The sequence below is a fragment of the Halichoeres trimaculatus genome, unplaced genomic scaffold, assembly GCF_033239565.1.
Source record: "Halichoeres trimaculatus isolate MK-OKI-2021-1 unplaced genomic scaffold, fHalTri1.1 fHalTri1_scaffold_11, whole genome shotgun sequence".
NCBI classification, from domain to species: Eukaryota; Metazoa; Chordata; class Actinopteri; order Labriformes; family Labridae; genus Halichoeres; species Halichoeres trimaculatus.
The window spans coordinates 27,174,052-27,196,403 of NW_027437189.1; the positions used below are offsets into that span (position 1 = coordinate 27,174,052).

Here is a 22,352-nt window from a genome sequence, read left to right on the forward strand (position 1 = left end):
AAGAAAATCTTAATAACTGTTGGATGTTAATGGGCTTCAGTTAAACGACTATCACCATGCACAAACATTTTAGTCCCACATTTTCTGCAAAATGAAGGAAAAATAATCAATATATATATTTTTTGGGGGGGGGGTTGAATATTCCCTCAAACACTGCACTTTCCTTGTGAGAGATGTAATGGGAGAAGACTATCCCATGTAATGGAAAAGTATGACAACCACCAGGGGAACATTTGTTGGTCACCATATGTTACAGCCATTACATTTGTTTGATTTCAACTTGCTGACAGTAACATTGGGTACATGTGAACAAGCCACATGAACACTGAGGCTGGCCATTGCATTGTTGAAAGTTGTTGTCATTTCTCCTTGACAAATGGAGAAAACGAGAGGATCATGCTCAAACTCTAATCAAGACTTCAGAATTTGTCTGGACTTCAGAAACAAAGTGCACACAGAGCGAGCACTTAATGTTTGTATAAAGATGACAAATGGTGTAAAACTTCCATTTGGATCTTGAAAATCAAACAAAAACTACAAGCTAAAACACATGTCAACACTGGAGAAGAAAAGAAGGAAAAAAACGAGTCAAGGACATTAAAAAGGAGAGACCAGTAGTAAAAAGTGTCCAGCATTATTCAGGGAGCTGTCGAGGGAAAATTCACAATCTAGTTTAAATTATTACACATCAAAGCAATAACTGACCATTCGTTAATTATGTAATGTTTTGGAACTTAGAAATACTTTTTCTTGTGCTCTGAACCACACTGGCGTTCCCGTCACAGAGATGATGCTGAGCAGAACCATCTAAAGTGTTTCCTTATTTATTCATCAGCCCAAGTGAAGAAAAGTGGGGAGGGCTTTCTGCCCAAAGCTTGGCAGGAGGAGCACTGAAAGCCTGAGATTTAGAAAAAAAACAAGGCCTTGGTGGTGACGCCAGATTATGTAAGATTATAATGTTAATAATAAGGAAGAAGGAAGATCAGGGTGAGAGTGTCATGTTTTATTTTTGCTCCACAGTTGTGACATTCCATCAGACCGAACAGAAACGTAGCTTCCAGCTGTGTGATTTCATGGGTTACATAAATTTATATAACTGAATAAAGGTACTACTCTGGGTTTGTAAGTCACTGCTCTATGGTTTCCTGTACAACACATGGAAGTGTATGTTTAAAGGGAATCTGAAAATAAGCCAAGCCATCAAATTATCTTTATGGTTTGGATTAGAAATGGTGTTTAAAAGGGCAGTCCTGGGATTTAGCCTCTGAAGGTGTCAGGTCACCACTGAGTACCAAAAGTCTGAGTTCTCTAATCTATAAAGAGGTTATATGGATTAAATTGAGAATGGTTAATTGTGGGCTTTGCACCTTCAGCTTTTAATTTTTTTCATAACATACCACAAAAAATGTTTTGTTTTTTCCCCACAGAGAGGTAAATGTTATTCCTTTGCTTTAATTAGCTCTAAAAGTAGTGCCATGATACTGGATATTACAAGTACTGTGAAAAAATTCCCACTTGATGTGTTTCTCAGAGTTGACCTTAAAATAAGCATCATTCAGATATTTAAGGCTATCTTTTCATAATTATTTTAAAATATCTGGTGTAATCTGTAACATTTTCTCAACTTTACCTTCAGTTGTGGAGCTTGAAATATCTCTATTGTGGTTTTGTGAGTTACAGACACAAAGGATGTGCCATCTCATCACAGATATGTTTCATGTGATCAGCATGTGCGCTGAAACGAGATACCAACCACTCATAAAAACACTGCTCCATAGCACTACAAGCGGTCAGAACTTTCCAGACTGTTTCCAGACAGCTCGTTCCTGTCCATGTGGAGGAGAGAAAGCCCATAAAGTTTAAGTAAAACCTGACAGGAATGTCCTGGTTCAGCCATGTCTCAGTTTGAACTGTAACGCACATCTCCCTGTATGTACAGCTCCCTCTTCAGTATAAGCAGTTTTTAATCTGTTTTACATCACTGTTATCATACATCAGAGTGTTATTACAGTCATGTATAATCACTAGTATCAGAGCCCAGGGTATATTCAGACACCTCCCAAATCTCTGGCCTTGTTTCTAAAGCATCTCTTCTAAACTGGCAGTGCTGGCAGCTCCTTGGAGGAATTCAGAACGTAGATTTAAGAAAGTCTTTCTAGTGTCTGACCCAGCCAACAGCCGGCATGTTAGAAAGCTCTGAAGAGAAGACCACCCTAAAGAAGGAATTTTACAAACATTATTAAGCCACACAACTGTACCACATTCAGCAGCAGTTTGTAAATGGTTGTTCAAACTAACAGGAAGGACAACACTCTTTCTAGGACAAGGCTGCTTTGTTTTCTCCACAATTGTTGGGGTAAAAGGTTTTGGCTGTTGCTCCCAGGCTCAATGACCATCTCAAGTCCTTTTGAGAGTTTTCAACTAAAGTGTTTGAAACCAGTGAAGGAAGTAATCTCTTAACCTCACGATCCCTCCAGCTCTCCAGCAGTAAGGTCAAAAACTCTCATTTCAAATGTACAAGCAGCTTTCACTTTAGGGAATCTGTTTAGGCTCTGCTATTTTTATACATATTGGATAGTTTCTTAAACATACTGTTTATCCATTTGTTTCATTTTATATGAAAGATACTTCCTGGTCTCTGCAGTAGGGCTATGGCAATATACAATGACTGTACTCTTCAAAGATAGGAAATACTGGTTTCTGATTTTAAAAAAAACTGTGCAGTAAAATCTTTCTATTGTTTTAGTGCCTTTTCCACCCTGCTAGTAAGGAGGCTCATTCTTCTTAAATAGACTCGTTCATCCCTGCCCACACATAACAGTTGGATTCAAAAAGTTTAACAATGCATGAGACTTGAGAAAATCCAATTCTCTCTGAATGGTTTCCTTCAGACCTTCAATAAAATGAAATCTGGCAACCTTTTTGACTTCATATAGATACCTTGCCTATTAAAGCTGAAAACCAATGAACTACTGATTTGTTGATTTTTTTAATTTATTTATTTATTCATTCATTTATTTTCATGATATGAATATTACTAGACATAGAAGTGTATTTCTCCTATCTTTTCTTCCATTCCTCTTTCCTAGTCTTTCCCTTTCTCCTCCTTCCTGGGATACCACTTCTCTACTTGTTAATACCCCATGTGTGTTGTTTTGTCCTTTTTGTTCTTGTAGTGTGAATGAGTGTAAATGAATATGTTGTTATTTTTTGGAAGTTGCTCTGTTTTGTGTATCTAAAACAACTTTTCCTTTTCTGTACACACCTCAATAACAAAATCTGATAAAATTTTTGACAAAAAAACAACAACGTGCAGCGGTATTGTGTGAGTAACTGGTTCATGGTACAGGAAGGTAAAAATGAAAGGGAGATGTAGAGGATGTGCAGCACTCATTAACCATCTAACTAGCCTTAACCGTAGTTAAAGTACTTTGATTTATTTAAAGAGCTCTGAATGGTTTTAGGATGAGTAAGTTTAGTATTAATTGTCATTTTATCTTTCTCGATGAAGTCTAAGAGCCTTGGCAGACTCTTTTCCAAATACATTCCCCCAACAATCAAAATCTCCTACTAAATTTGTTAACACCACAATTCTGACCCAAGGCTGTGGGATGAAAAACCCACCAACTTTTAACAAAACACTTGTGATAACTATAGCTTTATCTATGGTAAAGTGTAGTCTAAATCTTATTCATAGTTCATACTAATGGTCATTTATTGTCCTTTAATAACACTTGTCTCATGAGAGTAAAACTTAGTTCCAGTTTTTTGGTTACTCCTCTGTTTTCTATCTTGTGCAGTATTAATATGATTAAATGTTTTATGCTTATTTCATTCTCATTAATTGTTTTCAAATTGTAGATTTTGTTGTGGTAACATGATAAAACAGACAATGTTGTCTTTAGGAAAACAAAAAAATGTATACAAGTGATTCCTGGCTTATTCAGAAAATGTAGGACATTCTAACTATTTCATTGCCCTCGGTGCATAAATAACAGTACGTTATTATATGCACTAAAAAATGCAGAGCATGACTTCTGGAAAACGTTCACACATGTTGACAGCAAATAAGAACAGAAACAAACTTTGCCTGCCCTGTACTTTACACATTCTTTCCGCTTAATGCAAACTTTGAATCTAATTTTATCCCTAAGGTTTAACTAATCCCTTCTTCTACCAACACCCTGTTTGAAATCCGATGCTGAAAGGCACAAAACATGCCTGCTTCAACATCTGCTGAAAAGGGTAGCATCAATAGAACACTTAACCTACAATTAAGAGTACTTAGTGACTTCACACATCTCCTGGCATGTGAAGACCACATTTACGGGAGAAATGTTCAGCCCAAGGATATAGTAAAATCTGTCATTACCACAGCAATTTAGGTGTGAAGACAGGGAGGGAAAATTACATATAACTGCTCGGAAGCCCAAAGCAAGTGTAACATTTATCAATATTTCTGTTCAAAAACTTACACGGAAATCCAATTTAAGTTTACTGGAAATTAAATGAGTTTAGACAGAAACCGGAGGTTTGTTTCCTCAGCTCCTTGTGCTGCCTTTCCAAGCAAAAACAAAATGAAAAAAAACCTGCTCGGAAACCATCAATACCTGAAAAAAGTGGGGAAAAATGGGCAAGACTTCCATGGAATGAGTGAAAGTAATATGAGGGGGGAGAGGTGGAGTGGAGCAGGGGGAGGAGGGATGGGAAAGGTCCCCCACCCTGAAGGTTGGAGAGGGTCAGCCCGGTGAGTGGTGAGCACACGGAGAGAGGGGGAGGACCCACATGCAAAATATTTAAGATGCTCAGGCAGAGGAGGGCTTCATTGAGGAAAAGGGACTGAGCCGGTTGGTCAAAGAGGAGCTCCAACTCAAGACAAAGACCTTCAAGCGGGACTGACTGCAAGCAAACACCTGAGCTTGTGTTAGATTGAGAACTTTCATTGAGAAAATGGCTAAAGTAAATCTAATCTTAGTGACATTTGGTGTCACGCTACTCCTGCTTGCAGACACATGGGCCCAAAATCCCCGGAAAAGATTGGCCCCTCCAAAACCTCCCAAAGGTCAGTGCTGCGATGAGGTGCGCTCTCTTAAAGTTCAGGTGGCCAATTTAACCAGTATCCTCGAGGAGCTGAGCCGTAAGCAGGAGTCAGACCTGATGAATGTTGTGAGGCAAATAATGGAGCTGGACAAGAACAACCGGCAGCAAGAAGCCCGGGTCACAGAGGCGGAGAGCAAGTACTCAGAGATCAACAACCGCGTGGAGATCATGCAGCTGCAAACCCTGCAGTCTGCTACCCAGACCTCATCAGGTGAGCATCAGCAGCTTATTAAAGGATGGGAATGAAATTACACACTGGATAGAGTTCTGTGAGCTGCTTGTTGTGATGATAAGATCTGAAACATCTGCAGGAATAAATCTGAGCTTAGCAGTTATTTTTTGCAGAATCTGATTCATGTGAAAGCAATTTGAGAGACTTTGTGAAGCGTTCACACATGGCTAAAGCAATCCATCACTGACTTTAGTGCATATTTGATCCACCTGTCTCTTTTTTCTGCAGCCAAATTCACACCCCATGTGCTAAAGCTATTCCCCCAAAACGGTCAAAGGGTTCAGACAGGACTTATGCTGAAACAGTATCATTTACCCACCACTCTTTTTCAGCTTAGACAGGAAAAAGCTTTTTAGTCAGTCTGGATGAAAACAGAAAGTCTTCTTTTTGTTGGTAAATGTTCTCACCTTTGAATTGGTGAGTCAAGCTTAAGTAAATAAGCTGGGAGAACCATAACCTATCATTTGACTGGAATGTGAGAAACTTTTTAAAAACTTTAGACTTCAAAAAGGCCTCCTGTTGTGCACACTTCATACATAATTTAGCCAAAAACTATCAACAACCCTGTCTCTTTTTGAGTCTCACACAACTGCTGAGCTCTGATTCAAAGTAGTGGAGCCAAATCTGTTTGACTGTCAATAACGAGCCTCTTCAAAGCCAAATCGTCTCTGACATCCATTTCAACTCTCAAACACGGCTAATCAGCGCTGGCCGCTGCAGTGAGGATAACCAGGCATGACGTAGTTTATTATTTCAATACCTTAACTGTGTGGTCCAACAGGGCCACATTTATGGCACTGGCAAAGGGAACACAGAGGGCTCTTTAAAAGTGGAGCAAATTAGAGACAGCAGAGCAGAACAGGAAAGGATGCAAAGATTAGAAAGAGGGAAAGGTTTTCATCCCTTTTTTCCTTCACACAGACTTTTTACAGGATTGGGCTCAAATATACAGTGATCTCACACCCTGATTAATGACACCAATATACTGTGACAGGAGCAGGAGAAGAAAAAAAACTCTGCAAAAATATGATCCATGCTCTGCATATTCTCTTTGGTTTGATCCACTCAGCTTTTGGTGGGGGAGGAGATCACTTTTTCATCCATCCAATCACTCAGATGTCCATAAAGCTGTTAGAATTTATGACGTTCACATTTTTAAAATCTGCTCATAAAACCACACATGGTTTTGAAATAACTCAAGACATTCTTCTTTCCAGATGCCATCTATGACTGTGCATCCCTCTACAGTAAGAGTTACAAGATCTCCGGCGAGTACAAACTGCCAAAGGATGAGTTTCTGGGAACACCTGAGCTGACTGTAAGTTCTTCAGAGTCTTGTCATTTTTGTGTCTTTTTTTTTTTTTGGTAGAGCTGATGAGGTCCCACTTCTTGCATTCTGTGACACTTTGATGTATGCTGCCAGGTCTTCTGTGATATGGAGACAAATGGAGGTGGTTGGACTTTGATCCAAAGGCGCAAGGTGGGTCTGACATCATTCAACCGAGACTGGAAGCAGTATAAAAAAGGATTTGGATCCATCCGTGGAGACTTCTGGCTTGGCAATGACAACATCTTCCGTCTGACAAGGCAGCCCAGTGTGCTCAGGATTGAGTTAGAGGTACGTATTGGAAAACATGGCAGTTGTTTAAGCATGGACACGGAGAGTTAAAGTGCACAAACCATGCAAAAACAACTGGATTGCCAAAAGTAAGAGGGTGTTAACACAGAAACGTTTTATTCCAAAGGGTGCCGACCAAAAAATATTAATAATAAATCAAACTTACTGGTAGCGACGTCAGGTCGATCATTACAGCCAATATTCACAGATTTTTCACAGTTGGTCACTGAATCACTTTATATGTGTTTTCCATGCAGGACTGGGAAGGACAGACCCGCTATGCTGAGTACGGTTTCTTCAATGTGGGTAATGAGCTCAACAGCTACAAGCTCTTCCTCGCTAACTACAGTGGAAACGCTGGAGACTCTCTGCGCTACCACAACAACACCAACTTCAGCACCATGAACAAAGACAATGACAAGTGTGTGGATGACTGTGCTGCCCTACGCAAAGGTAAAATCTAACAGTCAACTCAGCTGTTCACAGTGCTTTTGGACATCAAATTTTCCCTCCAATTATAAATTCATGTGTAACACTTTTCCTTCACATCTTTCCAGGTGGTTACTGGTACAACTGCTGCACTGACTCAAACTTGAACGGTGTGTTTTACCGCTACGGTGAGCACATCAAGAACTCAGATGGGATCACTTGGTACGGCTGGCACGGGTCCTACTACTCTCTCAAAAGAGTGGAGATGAAGGTCAGGCCAGTGGGCTTCCAACCATAAGTCTCTCAGCTGCGTGTCCTGGATGGAGATCATAGGCATGAATGTTGAGAGATCTCACTAATACCTGTTCAAACAAGTTGTGGGATTTGCCTCGACTGCGAAAGGAATGAGAATGTTGTTTTTGATGGTTACTTTTCAGTCAGATGAATGTGTTTTGTTGTTGCTGTGTTTGATTGTAAATTGTAGTTCATTTTGTGTATTTATCACTAAGATATTTTATTTTTTAAAAGCTTTGATAGATGCTCTTTTACCACTGTCCCCAATGGGTTACTGCATTTACATTTCTTCTCTCATTTGTCTTGAAAGCACTACGATGTATTTTTTTTATTTTAGTTAATACAAGCAGTTAATGAAAAGAAGCAAAAAGCAGTCCAGACTGGTCTGGTTCAGGTACAATTCATCAAAGAATGTTAGGAGCTAATTCAAGGATCTTTGTGGGTAGAATGGGACCAACCACCAAAGGTATTTCCTGGATTACGCTGCATTTTACCATCAAACCGTAACCAATGATTATGGAAATGTGTTATTTGTAAAATGTGTACAGCTCTGTAATTATGTTGTTTCATGTGATAGAAATAAACATATTTTTTAAAAGAAACAAGGTGAAACTCATTTCTTTCACAGCATCTTGCGCTCTCCTCACTTCAGAGGCCAAATAGCCAGGTTGAAATGTCACAACAGCAGAAGTCTAAAAGTAAATCAAGCCCTTGTGTCCATTCATCCCCAATAATGGCAACATGTTTGCCTTGAGCCTCTGACCTCTGACTCTTGGGTCATCTCCTGACATCCTGGCCAAAGGTCTCAGGCCACCAAAACCAAATACAGGAATGAAGACCACACACACATTCTACTATCCAGTTAAACGCCTCTAGGTTTACTACCATGAAAACAATGCAACCATTTTGCTTCCCTTTGAAGCAACAAAGTTTCCCTTAAAGCATTTAAAGACCTACACAAAGAGCTCCCCAGCTTTACAAGCTCTCATAAGGCTGAGTCAGTTGCTTTTCCTTTTACAAGGTGTCAGTCGGGGTAAACATCTAATTAAAGCTGGACATTCTGTCCTTCCCGTAAGAGGAATAGACCTCAGAAGAATGAAAGGGAACTTTAAAAAGACCTTTGGAGGGTGACAGATGACCATGTCTTTCTATTCTCAGGTTTTAAAGTATTCCAACGTGCTTTCATCAACAAATGCAGACTGTTAACAGTCAGGGGTGGTTTAAGTTCAGAAATAAAAGTTCGCTGACAGGCTGCATTGAGTTTAAACTCTGTAAGTAGATAGTTCAACACTAATGGCCAGCATGCATCATTTAGGAAACCCTAATGCTCCAAATGGAAGTTGTTGTAATTTGCAGCTGACATTCATTGAAACTAAAAAAGGGTTTCCAAGGGTCATAGCCATGATCTGAGGGAGATGTTGTTTATATGTGAAAGTAACTTGACCTCTGTGCTCCAAAATCAGATATGAAAAGCAAAGTCTGGAAAACAATGGCTGGAAAGGATTTCAACCTGAAAAGGCAATCAGATAATTCAAATGGGCCCTGTTCAACCTGAGAAAGCTACACTCTCCAAGCTGTAACCGTGCTCCTGTGTTCACTTCTGGTTATAAAAAGTATCAACTCCCAACAGCAGGGATTCACGTGTTTGGTGAGCTAAACATTAGCTTGAGAATTAAACATTGCCCCCTTAACCAGTAATAACGTTTTCCTCTCAGTTAGTCATGAGAAGTTTGGTTCTAGTCAGTTTGGTCAGTTTAATGTTTAAATATTGAAATTGGAGATAAATTTGTATGTTGATTGCATCTTATTAAACTAGCATACAATTACCCAATTGGAGCATTGATCAACCAGCACAGACGTGTGGATGCTGACCTGCAAAGGGGATCAAAGTTTGGTGGTTTAAGCTCTGCTAACACTTGGTGAACTAACTTGACATTCTTCACCTGCTGATGCTGTAATCTTGTATTTAGCCACGTCGTGCTCAATTTTGATGATTTTCTTGGTGTTAACTTACCTTTAGACTAGTTGGTTAGTCAGAATTTTAGTTACAATCAGAGCAAGGAACATCCCTACTGAAAAGTTATTATGAAACAATTTCCAACCCCCTTGGCTTAAATGTAGAGTAAATAACAAAGAAGTTTAAAATGTTGGAAATAAGCCACTCACATTGGCCAGTTTAAGTTATGTCTCTGAATAACTCAACAGGCAGATCTATCTTTAACACATCTGCTCATGTTGCTGCAGTGGGGCCAGAACCACCAAATCAGTATTGCCACTTTCCAAAATCTTATTTGATACCTAGAATGAAGTTTCTACCACATCCCAACAAGAATTAATGAAACAGAAATAAATCGCCTTTCCAATTCCAGAAACGACACCACACGATGTACTAATAACATGGTAACATAAGGCCAGATGCTCAATAAGAGCAATCATTTCTTATTGGGAGCCTTAGGGAAACTGTGACCAATTTCCTGGCTCAGTCCAAGTGGTAAGAATTTCAAACACAATCACACCATTGGTTACTTTTCCATTATATGCCTCACATATTAGTCAGAACAGGTACAACCTCTGCCCGTGTGTTAGTCACTTACTCAACCAAAACACCCTGAATTCTTACCAAGGATGACCAGACCAAATCCTGGAAATATGTAAACCTACCTACTAGTACACTAAACATGAGTCACTGGAGTAGCAGTGACATGCCTTTGAGTCATCAATAAATGTGCATCAGATAAAAATGCTTCTTCTAAAATATTGAACCCAGTATATTCAGGTTTTTGCACACCAGCTTCAAGATCTTTTATGGGAAATCCTGCAGAGGTGAGAACCAGATGGGGATATTGAAAACACCACAGTGCCGGCTCCCATCGTTCATCATCATCAAGGCTCCTGAGAAATTGAAAACAGGCCCCAGAGTAGCGCAAGTCCAGACACTCGTAGATGAAAAGGGGGCAAGCGTCCAATTAGATGCCTGGAAAACAGATTTCTCCATGCCATGCCAAAGGCGCAGAAATACAGAAGAATGAGAAAAGGGAAAAGCAATGGAAAATATGACTGATGATTTCAAAGAGCTATAGGACAGGAGAATATGTGAAATACAAGTTCTAAATGTATTCTATGAAAATGTGTTGTTCTTAGGTGAAATTCCTGAGACAACACGGAGGAGCCTGGTTTCCTTTGACAGGAATAACCCACACCAACAAGAGGAGAAAATAAAAATATGGTACCTCTTATTTCCCAGTGACACTGACTCTAAGAGTTACAAAGAAACAACATGTCATGATTAATTCCTGTACAAGGTTAGACATCAACAATGACCTGATGGCCTAAAATCACAAAAAGCCATTTTCCAGCCTCCAAGAGGTCCATGCTGGAAGCCCCAAAGGCGCAACATGTGATCCCTGTACTTCATCAACACGATGCAACAGTTTACCAAATGTCGCTTCCCTCCCAGCTGTTTCAGAAAAGGGCTCCAGCCCTGATCCAGAGAGCTGGGTTCAATGAAGAAAAACGTAGCAGTTGTAGCGGACACATTTCTACTTCCCAGTAAATGATGAAGCATTGTACTCTCATAGACCACTTTGAGCGAAGAGATTCCCACTCCAACTCTCATTCCACTTATTTGATTCAGGTTCTTGATGTTTCTTGATCCTGATTTCACCATTGTTCTACTGTCATGAAATGAACTAAAATGTAAAGAACAAACACTAACCCAGTGTTTAGTGTTAGTTTTTCTTCAGGCTGATTCTGATGTACCATGAAAAATTCAAGCAATGCTTAAATCAAAGGATATTCCTTTGAATAACCGGATATTGATAATGCATTTTGTGTCCCTAATGGTGACTTGGCAGTGACAGAGTTGTAACCCTCTCACAGCTAAAACTGTCACCACCTGGAGTGCAAAACAGTACTGAGGTTAAACCACAAGGATTTATGTAGTTGTTAGGATCGTGAAGCAGAAATAAAATTCACAAGCCCTATCAAATCCACAAATGCTTGAAATTTGTTACTGGTTTCAAGTTGGATCTGTTCTTGATAAAAAAAAGCTTATATCTGAAGTACAAAAAAAAACATCCTGGGTATTTTTCCTACCTGATGAGAGACTCCAGAATGAGAGGAGATGGGCCTTTTTGGAACTCCAGCTCTTTGTAATGAAGAGCCTTGGCGTAGGCACGACATTTTGCAGCTCTCTCACCCAGCAGCACGATGCCGTTGTCATCTCTGAGAGGCAGAGGGCCCTAAAAGTGAACAAGAAGCGCAATATAATCAAGTTACAGCGACTTACATTTACAGCTTTTTGCGACATTTTTAGCCCTTTAGTGACAATTAGTCCAGTTTGTTTTCTAACTGTCTCTTAATGTAGCTGAAATTGTATATCCATAAATGACTCGAATAAGGTAGTTTGATGTTGCATTAAAATGGTTGTGCAAATCTAGGACCTCACGTGCAAAAGATCATCTGGTAGCCCACAAAACACATCATATGACCCTCTTTCCACTGGCTTGGAATATGACACTTTATGTGTGTTTTTACTGCAGGCTCACAGCAGGAGGGGACTCTGCTGAAATGGTATATTGCTACCAAACCATGACGGTCCTCGCCTTCAACGTAACAGTATCGTCACTAATTAGCTCAGCATGTGTGGTCACACAGAGGAAAGACAGTGCTCCTTTGAAAGGACTTCTCTGTTCATCTTAAAACAGTCTAAAAGCAGCAACACGAGTTTCATGAAATGGAAAGTGAGGGATTATCAATATGACAGCTAATGTAGTCAGTGTGGATTGTATAATTCCTGTTTAATATGATGTAAAGAAGGCTTTTTTCTCAGGAAGATAAAAAATACATATCATAAAGCCCAAGTGAAGCTGGCAGCTGATCAATTGCAAAGGTCAATCCTCACTGCACCAGTCAATCAATTCTTATTAGTATTGGCTTATATGAGAAAATATAGATGCACACACAAATCCTTGTTCTGTGCTTTGGTATATTTTCCAGTTCCTTCTTACATTACTCATCAATGACAGTATTGCCCTAATGTGAACCTCAAAGGTTTCAGTTTTTATTTTTACAAGATTACGTAAGCCATGATGTTTTCTGATTAGATAAATTTGAATTAGCTTGGAAATAACAAACAGGTCTGTGCAGAGTCCACTCACAGATCTCTATCTTTGTTGTAATTTTAGTTTGGTCTGTTTCTTGTTACACTGCGTTTATGTAGTGTCTGATTTTGGTTCGTTTCTTCTTCATTTGATTTGTGTGTGTCAGGCGCTTTATGACTGTGACTCCACGACTTCTAAAACGAGCTTCATCAATAACTCTTGACTTAATTAATGACTGATTTTATGTGTTGGCAGAACACAACTGCCATGTAATGAGATTTTTTATTGTGCTGTTTAGGTTTCACCGTGCCTAAATCAAAGCTGTCATAAAATAGTGTGATGCAGGTAACCTAACTGTGGTCACTTCTTCTAGTTTTGGAAGCTCAACAAACTACTTTGAAAGTAGAGACTTGGACAGTTTCCTCTTGTTGCTGCACTCATACATGCACCGGGCACCTCTGTTAGGGTTCTGTTATTTGCAGTCACAAGCTCTGCTTTGCATCTGGTCCATTTGACATTTCTGGCAGATGCATAAATTAAAAACACTGACTTGCTTCACGCACAGCTCAGTCTAAAGACATGTTGATGACAAAGGAAGACATGAAATTAACTGAGCCAAGTGAACCATCAGTGTTGTTTCCACAGAGTTAGACAGCATTGAAACAGATGAAGTTCAAATGCTTCTGCTTTGCCAGTTGGAGGCTCATGTCAGTACAGTCTCCTCAAATGGTATTTCAACATCATGTGGTGCATGGAATGTTATTTGTATCCTATGAACCTGTACTCTTTGGTCCAAAGAGGCGGGGCACTTCGAATACAAAGGATCAAAAATGTTGAAGTTTAGATGAGCCATTTGTAGCCATAAATAACATCTCGCCCCTGAAGATTTATTAAGGGTGGTTTAAGGATACTTTATTTACATCCAATCTATCTTTATCAGCCCTTGTAATGCACTGCCTTCTATCAAAAACAAATTTGAGGCTGAGTGGAAGTAAAAAAGCACTTAAGACGGAGCCCAGCAACTGTCAAAAAATAAAGAAAAATACAGAAATGTAGAATCCAGCTCAAACTGAGTCGTAGTGACTTCATAATTCTACAGTCAGTGCAGCTCAATGCTAACCTTGTCGCTGTGCTCCATGAACTCTGCCAGGTTGAGCAGAGTCTGTGTGACCTCAGCGATGTCCTGGGATGTTAGAGCAAGCTCAATGCTGCGGATGAGCTCATCCTGCTGGTCTTCACTCAGCTCAGACCAGCAGGACAGAAAGGCGGCGTTGAACAGATCCCTGTTGACCACAGAAACAGATTTATGCGTTAGAAAAAGAGAAATAAAATGAGTTAGGCTGACACTGCTGGGCCAACTTTTGAATGTGGATTAGTTTGATACCTCTCAGTAAATCAGGCCCATTGGAGATCAAAAATGAACTGAGTGTAAAGTAAAACTCTTTCAGCCATCATTAGGAAGATCTACAGCAGATCACAGCAGCAGTGCATGTGACAGAGCTGCAGCTGCAGACTCTGGACAGCTACTTTAAACTTTTTAACACCCACAAGTCTAGCCTGACATGACTTTGTAGCAATCCCTGATTGTATGAAAGAAACATGTTTGAATAATATTATCTTACCCTGCCGTGCTGTGATTGACATGTACTCCATATCCATGTGTCTGAATTGACTTACTGTCTCACTTCCTTACTTCTGAAATTGACTTGTATGAGACTGTGACAAGCCAATCAAAAGAGATTTGTTACATCTGAAAAAAGCTGAATTGTAGCCTTTTTCAGAGCTTGATGTCACTGTAAGACCGCCACTTTGTTTTAGTTTTGGATGCGACACACACATGTTCTCCATCCTGCAAAATAAATGACCCCTCAAAACTTAAACATTTAGCATTTTGCCACAATCTGGCCAAATGCAATATTTCCAAAGTGATTACTTGCTGAACGGTGTTTCATTTCAGGAAGAAAACCACTTGATTAGGTTGGAACATCTATTTTTGCGGTTAAAAATAACCCACTGTTGACACTAACCTTCTAGAAACTAGAAAAGCTGTGTCCCGGTGTGAAAATCTTGTGTTTGATTTATTGACCTTTCTAGCCAATCACAGCGTTTCTGGCACAGGGTGACTGTCTAACTAAAAAGGCCCAGATGGATCTGCCAGACCAAATAAAACATGAGCTTGCAGAACATTCTGGTTCCCAGGCAAACAATATTTGACACATCATTAAAACTAATATATTTTTGTAGAACCAGGATTTACATGAATCTTGGAAAACAACAAATCAACCTATAGTAAGATTTCTCTATGGCGCGTGACGATAGCCGTATAAATAAGGGCTTTGCTCTTTTAGTAGCTTTGAAAACAGAGCATGTATTTTATTTTACCTAAACAATCTGCTTCACATTTACAGCTTCACACATTCACATCTGGAAACGTGTGCCTTGTGCAACAAGTCTCACTGCTGGTAACTGAGCTGCATCACAACAGCTGATGTCTGGTTGCTTCCCTCAATGGTGGCACCTAAACCCCTCAGCTCTTAAACATGAGGTGTGTTAACTACAAACACAGAGTTTCAAGACACGTTTAGCCTCAGTGGTTTTTATGTGCTGTATGAATTATGTGAACGCTTCTAGCCGTTGTGGTCTTTCATGGATACGGAGCATTAGGAAAGTGAGCCCAGGGAAAGAGGACTGGAGGGAAGAGGAAGTGAGTTAGAGAGGCAGACATGACGGAAAAGGGGGTACCTGGCCAAAGGGATGTAGGTTTGAGCCAGCGACCAGCATGATCGCAGTGCTGGGGAGGACGACTCCTTGAGCAAAACGACACTCAAGCGCCTCAGCCACTCCAGCCAGTCATCTTTGGACACCTTCCTGGCTGCACCCCAGGCCTGTGAAGACACATCAGTCATGCACCCCACGGATCACTGCAAGCTAAGTGCTTTCTCCTGACTTCACTATCACTTTGGAGGCGAGCGGGTTGATGTGAGATACACTTTTACAATTTAAGCACACATCCAATTTTAGCTTCCAGGAATTAAATGTAGCATAAATGAAACCTATGCTTTTATCTGGCTTCATCAAGACTGTCATAAGCAAACCTGCTTGGATGTCACATGATTGTTCATCAGTGTCTTTGGATCTATGAGCATGTTCACATAATGAGGCCTATGTTTTAAGCATATGACGAATCAAAAACATGTGCAAGTTCGCCAGAAGCAGAGACGCACATTTTACAAACAAACATCAAGTATAACGTTAAAAAAGAGGCACAGATGTTTAACACACAATCCATGCTACAAGCAACATCTCTGCTCCTGCCAAATGTTGGATGAACAGTTGATGGAAAACTAAAAAACAAGACTGAACAATCACTTGGATAAAAAACTGCTGACAATAACTTTTTTGAGATTTATGAAGGTGCACGTTTCTGGGGTGTCATCTCATAGCATGTGTCTTCCTGATGGTCTCCACGCTGTTTCTACTCTCTGCTCATCCAGTCCCTGCATCATAATTGGTTTGTTTGTAGCTATTGCTTTAAATGGGTGGCTCCCATCGTTAAGCTAACTCTCTAATCAGATATCCTCGTCTGCAGTTGAGGCCTCACATGTTGCACATCATTTTATTCTCTAAACTATTCTGTGACCCCCTGGTGGCCCGCAGGGAAGCATCTGCATTCATCGTGTTCATCCTCCCTTTGTTTTTCCTTTAATTAATCAACAGTTTGTTTGTCCACAGTTCAAAACATGCAAACTAATGACTTGTACGCAGGATTGTTTACAGTGCACAATCTGAAGGCCTGCAGTCACGGCTGTGTCAGTGAAACAAACACTGTTTGAGTTTTCTGTGTTACAAGTGAACATCACCAGCAGTTTTCCCAAATTCTTTGTTGATCGTGTCTGCTGACCTTCTGCAGAGCTGTGGTGCTGACGTGAAGCTTCTTCATGGGCCCGGCCTCCACTGGTCCACTGACCAGAGGATCACCTTGGTTGCTACGGAGCTGCCGGTGCTGGAAGATTAGAGGGTCCTCTTCCTCCTCAGCCAGTGTGTAACCCTATTGTGGCCACAAACACACACACATATAGGCCACACACACACAGGCCACACACAGATCGTCTGTTGATTCAGGCTTCAAAACAGGTTTTAGGAAGTACATTTCCTTCCGGAGAAAAACTGTTGATAAACAGGGTAAGGTAATGACTCTCTTATGGTGCATGTGATATAAAAAAGGGCTTTGTTTATTTAGGATCATGTCATTTGTGGCTTGATCATGTGCATTTCACATTAATCATGTGCTCTAATGTTTGGGCCTGACTGAGCACGAGGCAAACAACATTTGCTCATGAATTTAGGGCCTGAAAAGAGTTGGATCTCCGGGGGGACTCACCTTAACAATGCGACATATGAGTATGTCATAGCGCTGGTGGTTAATCCTGTGCTTCAGCATCACTTTGTTCACCATAGGGATGAAGATCTGGTACTGAAAATAAGAGGGAAAGAGAGAAAATAAAAGGGTATGTTTGTGCTTCATGTGGCTAAGCCGAGCTACCACTTTTCCTTTGCCTTAAGTCAAATAACCTGGTATCCTGCACTTGTATCTAACCACCATTAGCCTCAGATCAAAAGCTTTCCCCTGCACGTTGGATGCCAGACGTGGCTGCACGTGGGCTGGCATTTCTGCGGCTGAGCTTGAGAACGATAGGAGGGTTAAGGGGATAAGGGAGGGGAGGGCTCTATAGGAGAGGGAAGGGTAAATGTGACCTCATCCACTCCCATAAACACCACCCCCTGCCGCCTAATGGTCAATGACATCAGCAGTCTGGCAGGAAGTAATAAAAACTGGGGGGATTGAGGGTTGTTGAATTGCTGTTCATGGAGAGCCAGCAGTAGGGAGGCTGGAAGTGGTCTTCCAGTAGTAACAGTTACATCTAAAGGCCGCCCTCAGGACAGCCAGAAATACCTTTTTGCCCAGCTGGAACACTAGAGAGGACAGGGTGTCCATAGAGGTGGAGCGCAGCTCTGGCGTACTGTCAAGTGTCCGAACAATTGGGTGGATAATGCGTGAGGCGTAGTCGGTGAAGTCCAGGGACTCTGTCAGCCGGTCCAGTGTCTCTAAGGCAACCCTGAGTCACACAGAGGAAAAACAGATAAAAACAAAACCTTTTTGGCTTCACTTGAACATTAGCAGGACAGAGGCTACTTCTGCTTTGAGTGACATTTAAAAAAGCCAAAAGAACTGCTGAAAAGTTTCTAGTATTTGCCAGATCCACATTTAATGTTTAGCTGTTGATGATTCTACCAGTGGGACCAAGCTCTGTCTGGAGGCACTTGAATGTTTGTGTTTTTTCGACTTCTTTAAATGTGGTGCAATTCCATCAGTCAAAACCAAAGTGATAAACTAAATCAATTTAAATGATTCAAATACTAAGTTGAATCCTGTAAGAGGGATTTTCATATCTCACTAGAGCCTTAACACAGACACAATCATGTGTTGTACTGACTTGCGTGCCTGCAGCGGCACATCAGAGGCATCAAACAGCTTCACAATGGGAGGCAGAAGCAAGTGCAGGTAGTCATCGAGGTTGGCACCAAACAGCTGGATTGCATTGAGCAGCTGCAAAGGAGAGCACACACTGTTAAATCTCACACACCACAACAGTAAACATGAGCAGTTCATTTTAATGAGCTTGTTATGGCTAAACAGCCTTTATCCAGGAGTCCTTAAAGAAAAGCTGGCAGGGTTGTTATTTCAGCACACTGCTGGCGCACATGCTAGCCTTCCAGGAAAATTCCACTTTGCTGCGAGTGAATGAATGACTGCGTGTCTTATTTGTGTGTCCCCTCATGGTCAACAGTCCATAAAATACAACACAAAGAGCAGTGGAGCTACAATGGAAGATTGTACATGCAAAACTCAATCCTGCAGCACACAGTGTCCCTGTTGAAGGGCAGGTGCTGATATGCTTTAGTACAAGAAAGTTTAGCTTCAGGAGAAAGAAAAAAACAATATTTCATTTGAGAATACTTGATGTATCCAAGCGTTTCACCACAGCCATCCAGCCATGAAAGCTACCATGGGCTGATGTACCAGTACTTGTCTTCTGTGATTTTCTAATGGGACCAAACTTTACTATGACAGTCAGATTATAAAGCTCTAAACTGTACCATTATGGTTTCAGGGCTCACCAGCTTTTATGAGAGCTGAGCCCATCCAGAGAGAAATCTAACCACAAAGCATCTTTAAATTTTAACATAAACTTTGTGGTTCTTCGTTGAGAAAGGTCTATGTATTTTACTCTAATTATCACGTCATGTTGTGTGGAGCATGTGTGCATGGATAGATGACGTAAGCTGCAGCCTGCAAGCTCTCCCCAGCCCCCAAAACCCACCATGGCCACTTCTACACTTTCCCAGCAACTCCACCATCAGTTCTGAATTGTGCACGGCGAGACAGCAGGAAGCCGAGGTGGAGGTGTAGAAGTGTGTATGTTGGTGTGCATCTGAGTGTGTGTCTGTGTGCTGGGGCTGGACAGAACAGCTCCCTGAAATGATGGAAGTATGTTTTTCTTTTCTTCTCCTTTGGACTCAGGGGTAATCTGACTCCTTGTTCCCCCATTGCATGACCCCCGTCCTGTGCCAAAGATTAGGCTCCAGACCCAGGCCTCAGTTATAGACTATCCAGACTGTGGGCTGCTGGGTTATCTAATACTGCAGACTCTGAGAAACAACAGCACCAGACTAGAGAGCATTAAATGACTGAGCTTTTCATGATTCTGTCTTTGTGGTCTGTGCTTAGACCATGATTTAGAATTTGAGAGAAAACCCGGCAACCGTTGGCAGCAGCTGCTGAAACAGGAGAGTGTGTTAGTTACAGGTCTATGCTGTCTTTAAACTGCTGCAAGACCACTGAATGGTTTGGACCTGAATGGATATTTTGATGGATATCAACGGAAACAGCAAACAGAAAGCAGCACCCCAGTAAGTCAGCTGTGGGCTGAGCTCCTGAGCTCCCTGATACTGTGTGGGAACAGTACTGGGAACACTATTTATATGCACAGTGATGTTGGCAGAACCAGCAAAATTAAGTCATCTACTCAAATAATAACTCAAATCAAACACATGATCTTTTCAGTGAGATGAGCGTGATTTCTGTATCAGATTTATGTCAACAACTTTTTTCTCTTTTATCAGGAAAGCTGTCGAATGTTTTTTAAGCAACCCAAGGGCTCAACTCTGGTGTTTAGAAAAAGGTACATAATTCAAAGAAGGTCTGGGTGATAATATTTGCAGGGACATACAACCATTTTACTGCCATTGTTAATCATGGATGGTAAACTTGCCTAGTCTTTAGAAGCTTCCTTATATTTTTTGTGAGGATATATTCCTTATACTGGGGTAGGGTATGGTTAGGGACAATGTATTGCAGTTTTTTCAGGAAATGTGAGCAAGTCTGAATTACTATTTCTTCTTTGGGTTTAATTTTTGGCACAGTCAGATGGAAACCATAAGGTGTGCATGCAGAATACTGTGATTTAGGTTGTAAACATTAAACGCATTACTCGTACAGATTTTACTGGCCTTGATTCTCACCCTAACACCCTGCAGCCAGACAGTAATACAGGATGAACCACAAAGTTTCAATTGTTGCAAATCTATCAGCCTCAGAATACATTAACTACTGCGTGATGGTTGAGCTTCAGACTATGACAGACAACTCATCAGGCGCTGGAGTGGAGCCAACTCCTCGTACAAAAGGCCTGGATTGTTTAGAGTCTTAAAAAGAACCTGAAAGGAGTTAGACAACACTGCTATGTCGATGGGAGGTATAAGAAGAAACAACACAATCACACTGGCTCATGGGTTCCTTATTATCTCTGGATATCTGGTAATAGATATCACAGGGGCATAAAAAGCACTGCCTTCTGAAATGAAAAGGTATCACCAACTTGTCTTTAAAATTAAAATCACAGTTCAAACAAAGTATGAGTCAATTTTCAACCAGGCAAACTCTAAATAAATTAACAGAGCATGAAATAGGTCTAACTTTATGTTCTGATTTTCAACCACACTCTATTTAAAACACCTTATGTACCTGATATTATGTTTTTCAAGCACTTAGTTGTATTGCAATTACACACTGTTAGCTACAGCATTATCACCACTGACGGGTATATAAAGTGTACATTAGGCAGCAGGGGAACCTCTTGTCCTCAGTGTTTCTGTGCTTGAAGCAGAGAAAAATGCTAACTGTATGCATGCACTGCAAAAAACTGAATCTTTTTGAGTGCATTTGTCTTATTTTAAATAAATTGTCTCATTATGTACAATATGAGCCACACTGAACTGATCATTCAAGAAACATGTCTTGACAAGGGTTTCATGTTATTCAAAGACAAAAATGAGGTCCGAATTGCTTTTAACAAGTAAAAATAAATCTGTAATGGAACAAGAAAAAATTGCTTGAAAAATTTCCTTGAAACTAGAATAATTTCTTGATACATTATTCTAATAATAGGTGCAGCAGCGGCTCAGTCCGTAGGGACTTGGTCTGGTGACAGGAGGGTCTCTGGTTCAAGCCCAGGTGTGGACCAAGATTGGGAAATGGGCTGATAGCTGGGGAGATGTTGTCTTATGTTCCTGAGCACTGTTGGGGTGCCCTTGAGCAAGGCACCAAAAATCCCCAACTGTTCAGGTGCCCACTGAGAGTGCAGCGCCATCAATCTGACCTCTCTAATCGCACTTTTCTGTGCAAAAAGTGCTGTTTGTCTATGTGTGTGTTTACATAGCATGATTCAGAGTGTAAAAATAAAGAATTTCTCCCAAGGGGATTAATAAAGTAAATCTTCTTCTAACTTTTCTTGTTCTAGTGGCTGATTTTTTTACTTATTACAAGCAACTTGTACCTCATTTTTGTCTTTAAATAAAGTGAAATAAGACATTCATCTGGTCTGATAAGCTGAATGTGGCTCATACATTTGATAAGACCATTTTTACTTAAAAAAGACAAAAACACTTGATAGAATTTCAGTTTTTTGCAGCGTGTATGTGACTTTGAGAAAGACTACATAATGATGGCCAGACAAGTAGGCCAGAACATCTACAGTCCTGTAGCTCTTGCGGTGTGTAGCCGTCGATACCCACAAAAAAAGTGATCCAGAAAAGGATAACCAGTAAACTTGCACCGGCCAACCAAGTCTCATTGATGCACTTGGGAAGTGAAGACTGACTCATGTAGCCTGATCCAACAGAAGAGCTAGTGCAGCTCAAACTTGAGGAGAAGTTATTGTTTTGATAGACAGGTGTCCAAACACACCTGGGGCTGTGTGTAGGCTGCAGACCAGTAAGGGTGTCCATGCTAAAAGTGCCCACAATGAGCACATAATAACCAGGAATGGACAACAGCACAATGCAGGAAGGTGGCCTGAGGAGAAACATCAGTGTTGATCTGGTTTCTGAATTCCCCAGATGAGCATCTGTGGGATGTGCAGCATAAACAAGAGCAGTCTGTGGAGGCCCTACCTTGCTGTTTCTAGGTCTTAGAGCGCCTGCTGCTACCTCCTTTTTGGTAGATACCACAGCAGGT

At 40.8% G+C, this 22,352-nt stretch overlaps 2 protein-coding genes across 2 annotated transcripts in view; one reads left to right on the top strand and one right to left on the bottom strand.

Annotated features, from left to right (window-relative positions):
- Positions 1 to 22,352, bottom strand: part of mtor (mechanistic target of rapamycin kinase) — a 107,628-nt gene that overhangs the window by 59,831 nt on the left and 25,445 nt on the right. Inside the window, exons 22-28 of the mRNA XM_074680973.1 lie at positions 18,271 to 18,383; positions 17,730 to 17,892; positions 17,157 to 17,249; positions 16,677 to 16,823; positions 15,518 to 15,660; positions 13,896 to 14,058; positions 11,769 to 11,914 (exon numbers count right to left, since the gene is read on the bottom strand). Coding sequence (XP_074537074.1) covers positions 11,769 to 11,914; positions 13,896 to 14,058; positions 15,518 to 15,660; positions 16,677 to 16,823; positions 17,157 to 17,249; positions 17,730 to 17,892; positions 18,271 to 18,383 — 968 coding nt within the window. The remainder of the gene's footprint in view (positions 1 to 11,768; positions 11,915 to 13,895; positions 14,059 to 15,517; positions 15,661 to 16,676; positions 16,824 to 17,156; positions 17,250 to 17,729; positions 17,893 to 18,270; positions 18,384 to 22,352) is intronic.
- Positions 4,870 to 8,121, top strand: angptl7 (angiopoietin-like 7). The gene is made up of 5 exons (XM_074682130.1): positions 4,870 to 5,311; positions 6,550 to 6,650; positions 6,756 to 6,950; positions 7,208 to 7,403; positions 7,508 to 8,121. Exons 1-5 carry the CDS (start codon positions 4,951 to 4,953, stop codon positions 7,675 to 7,677), a joined length of 1,023 nt encoding a protein of 340 aa, XP_074538231.1. The 5' UTR covers positions 4,870 to 4,950; the 3' UTR covers positions 7,678 to 8,121.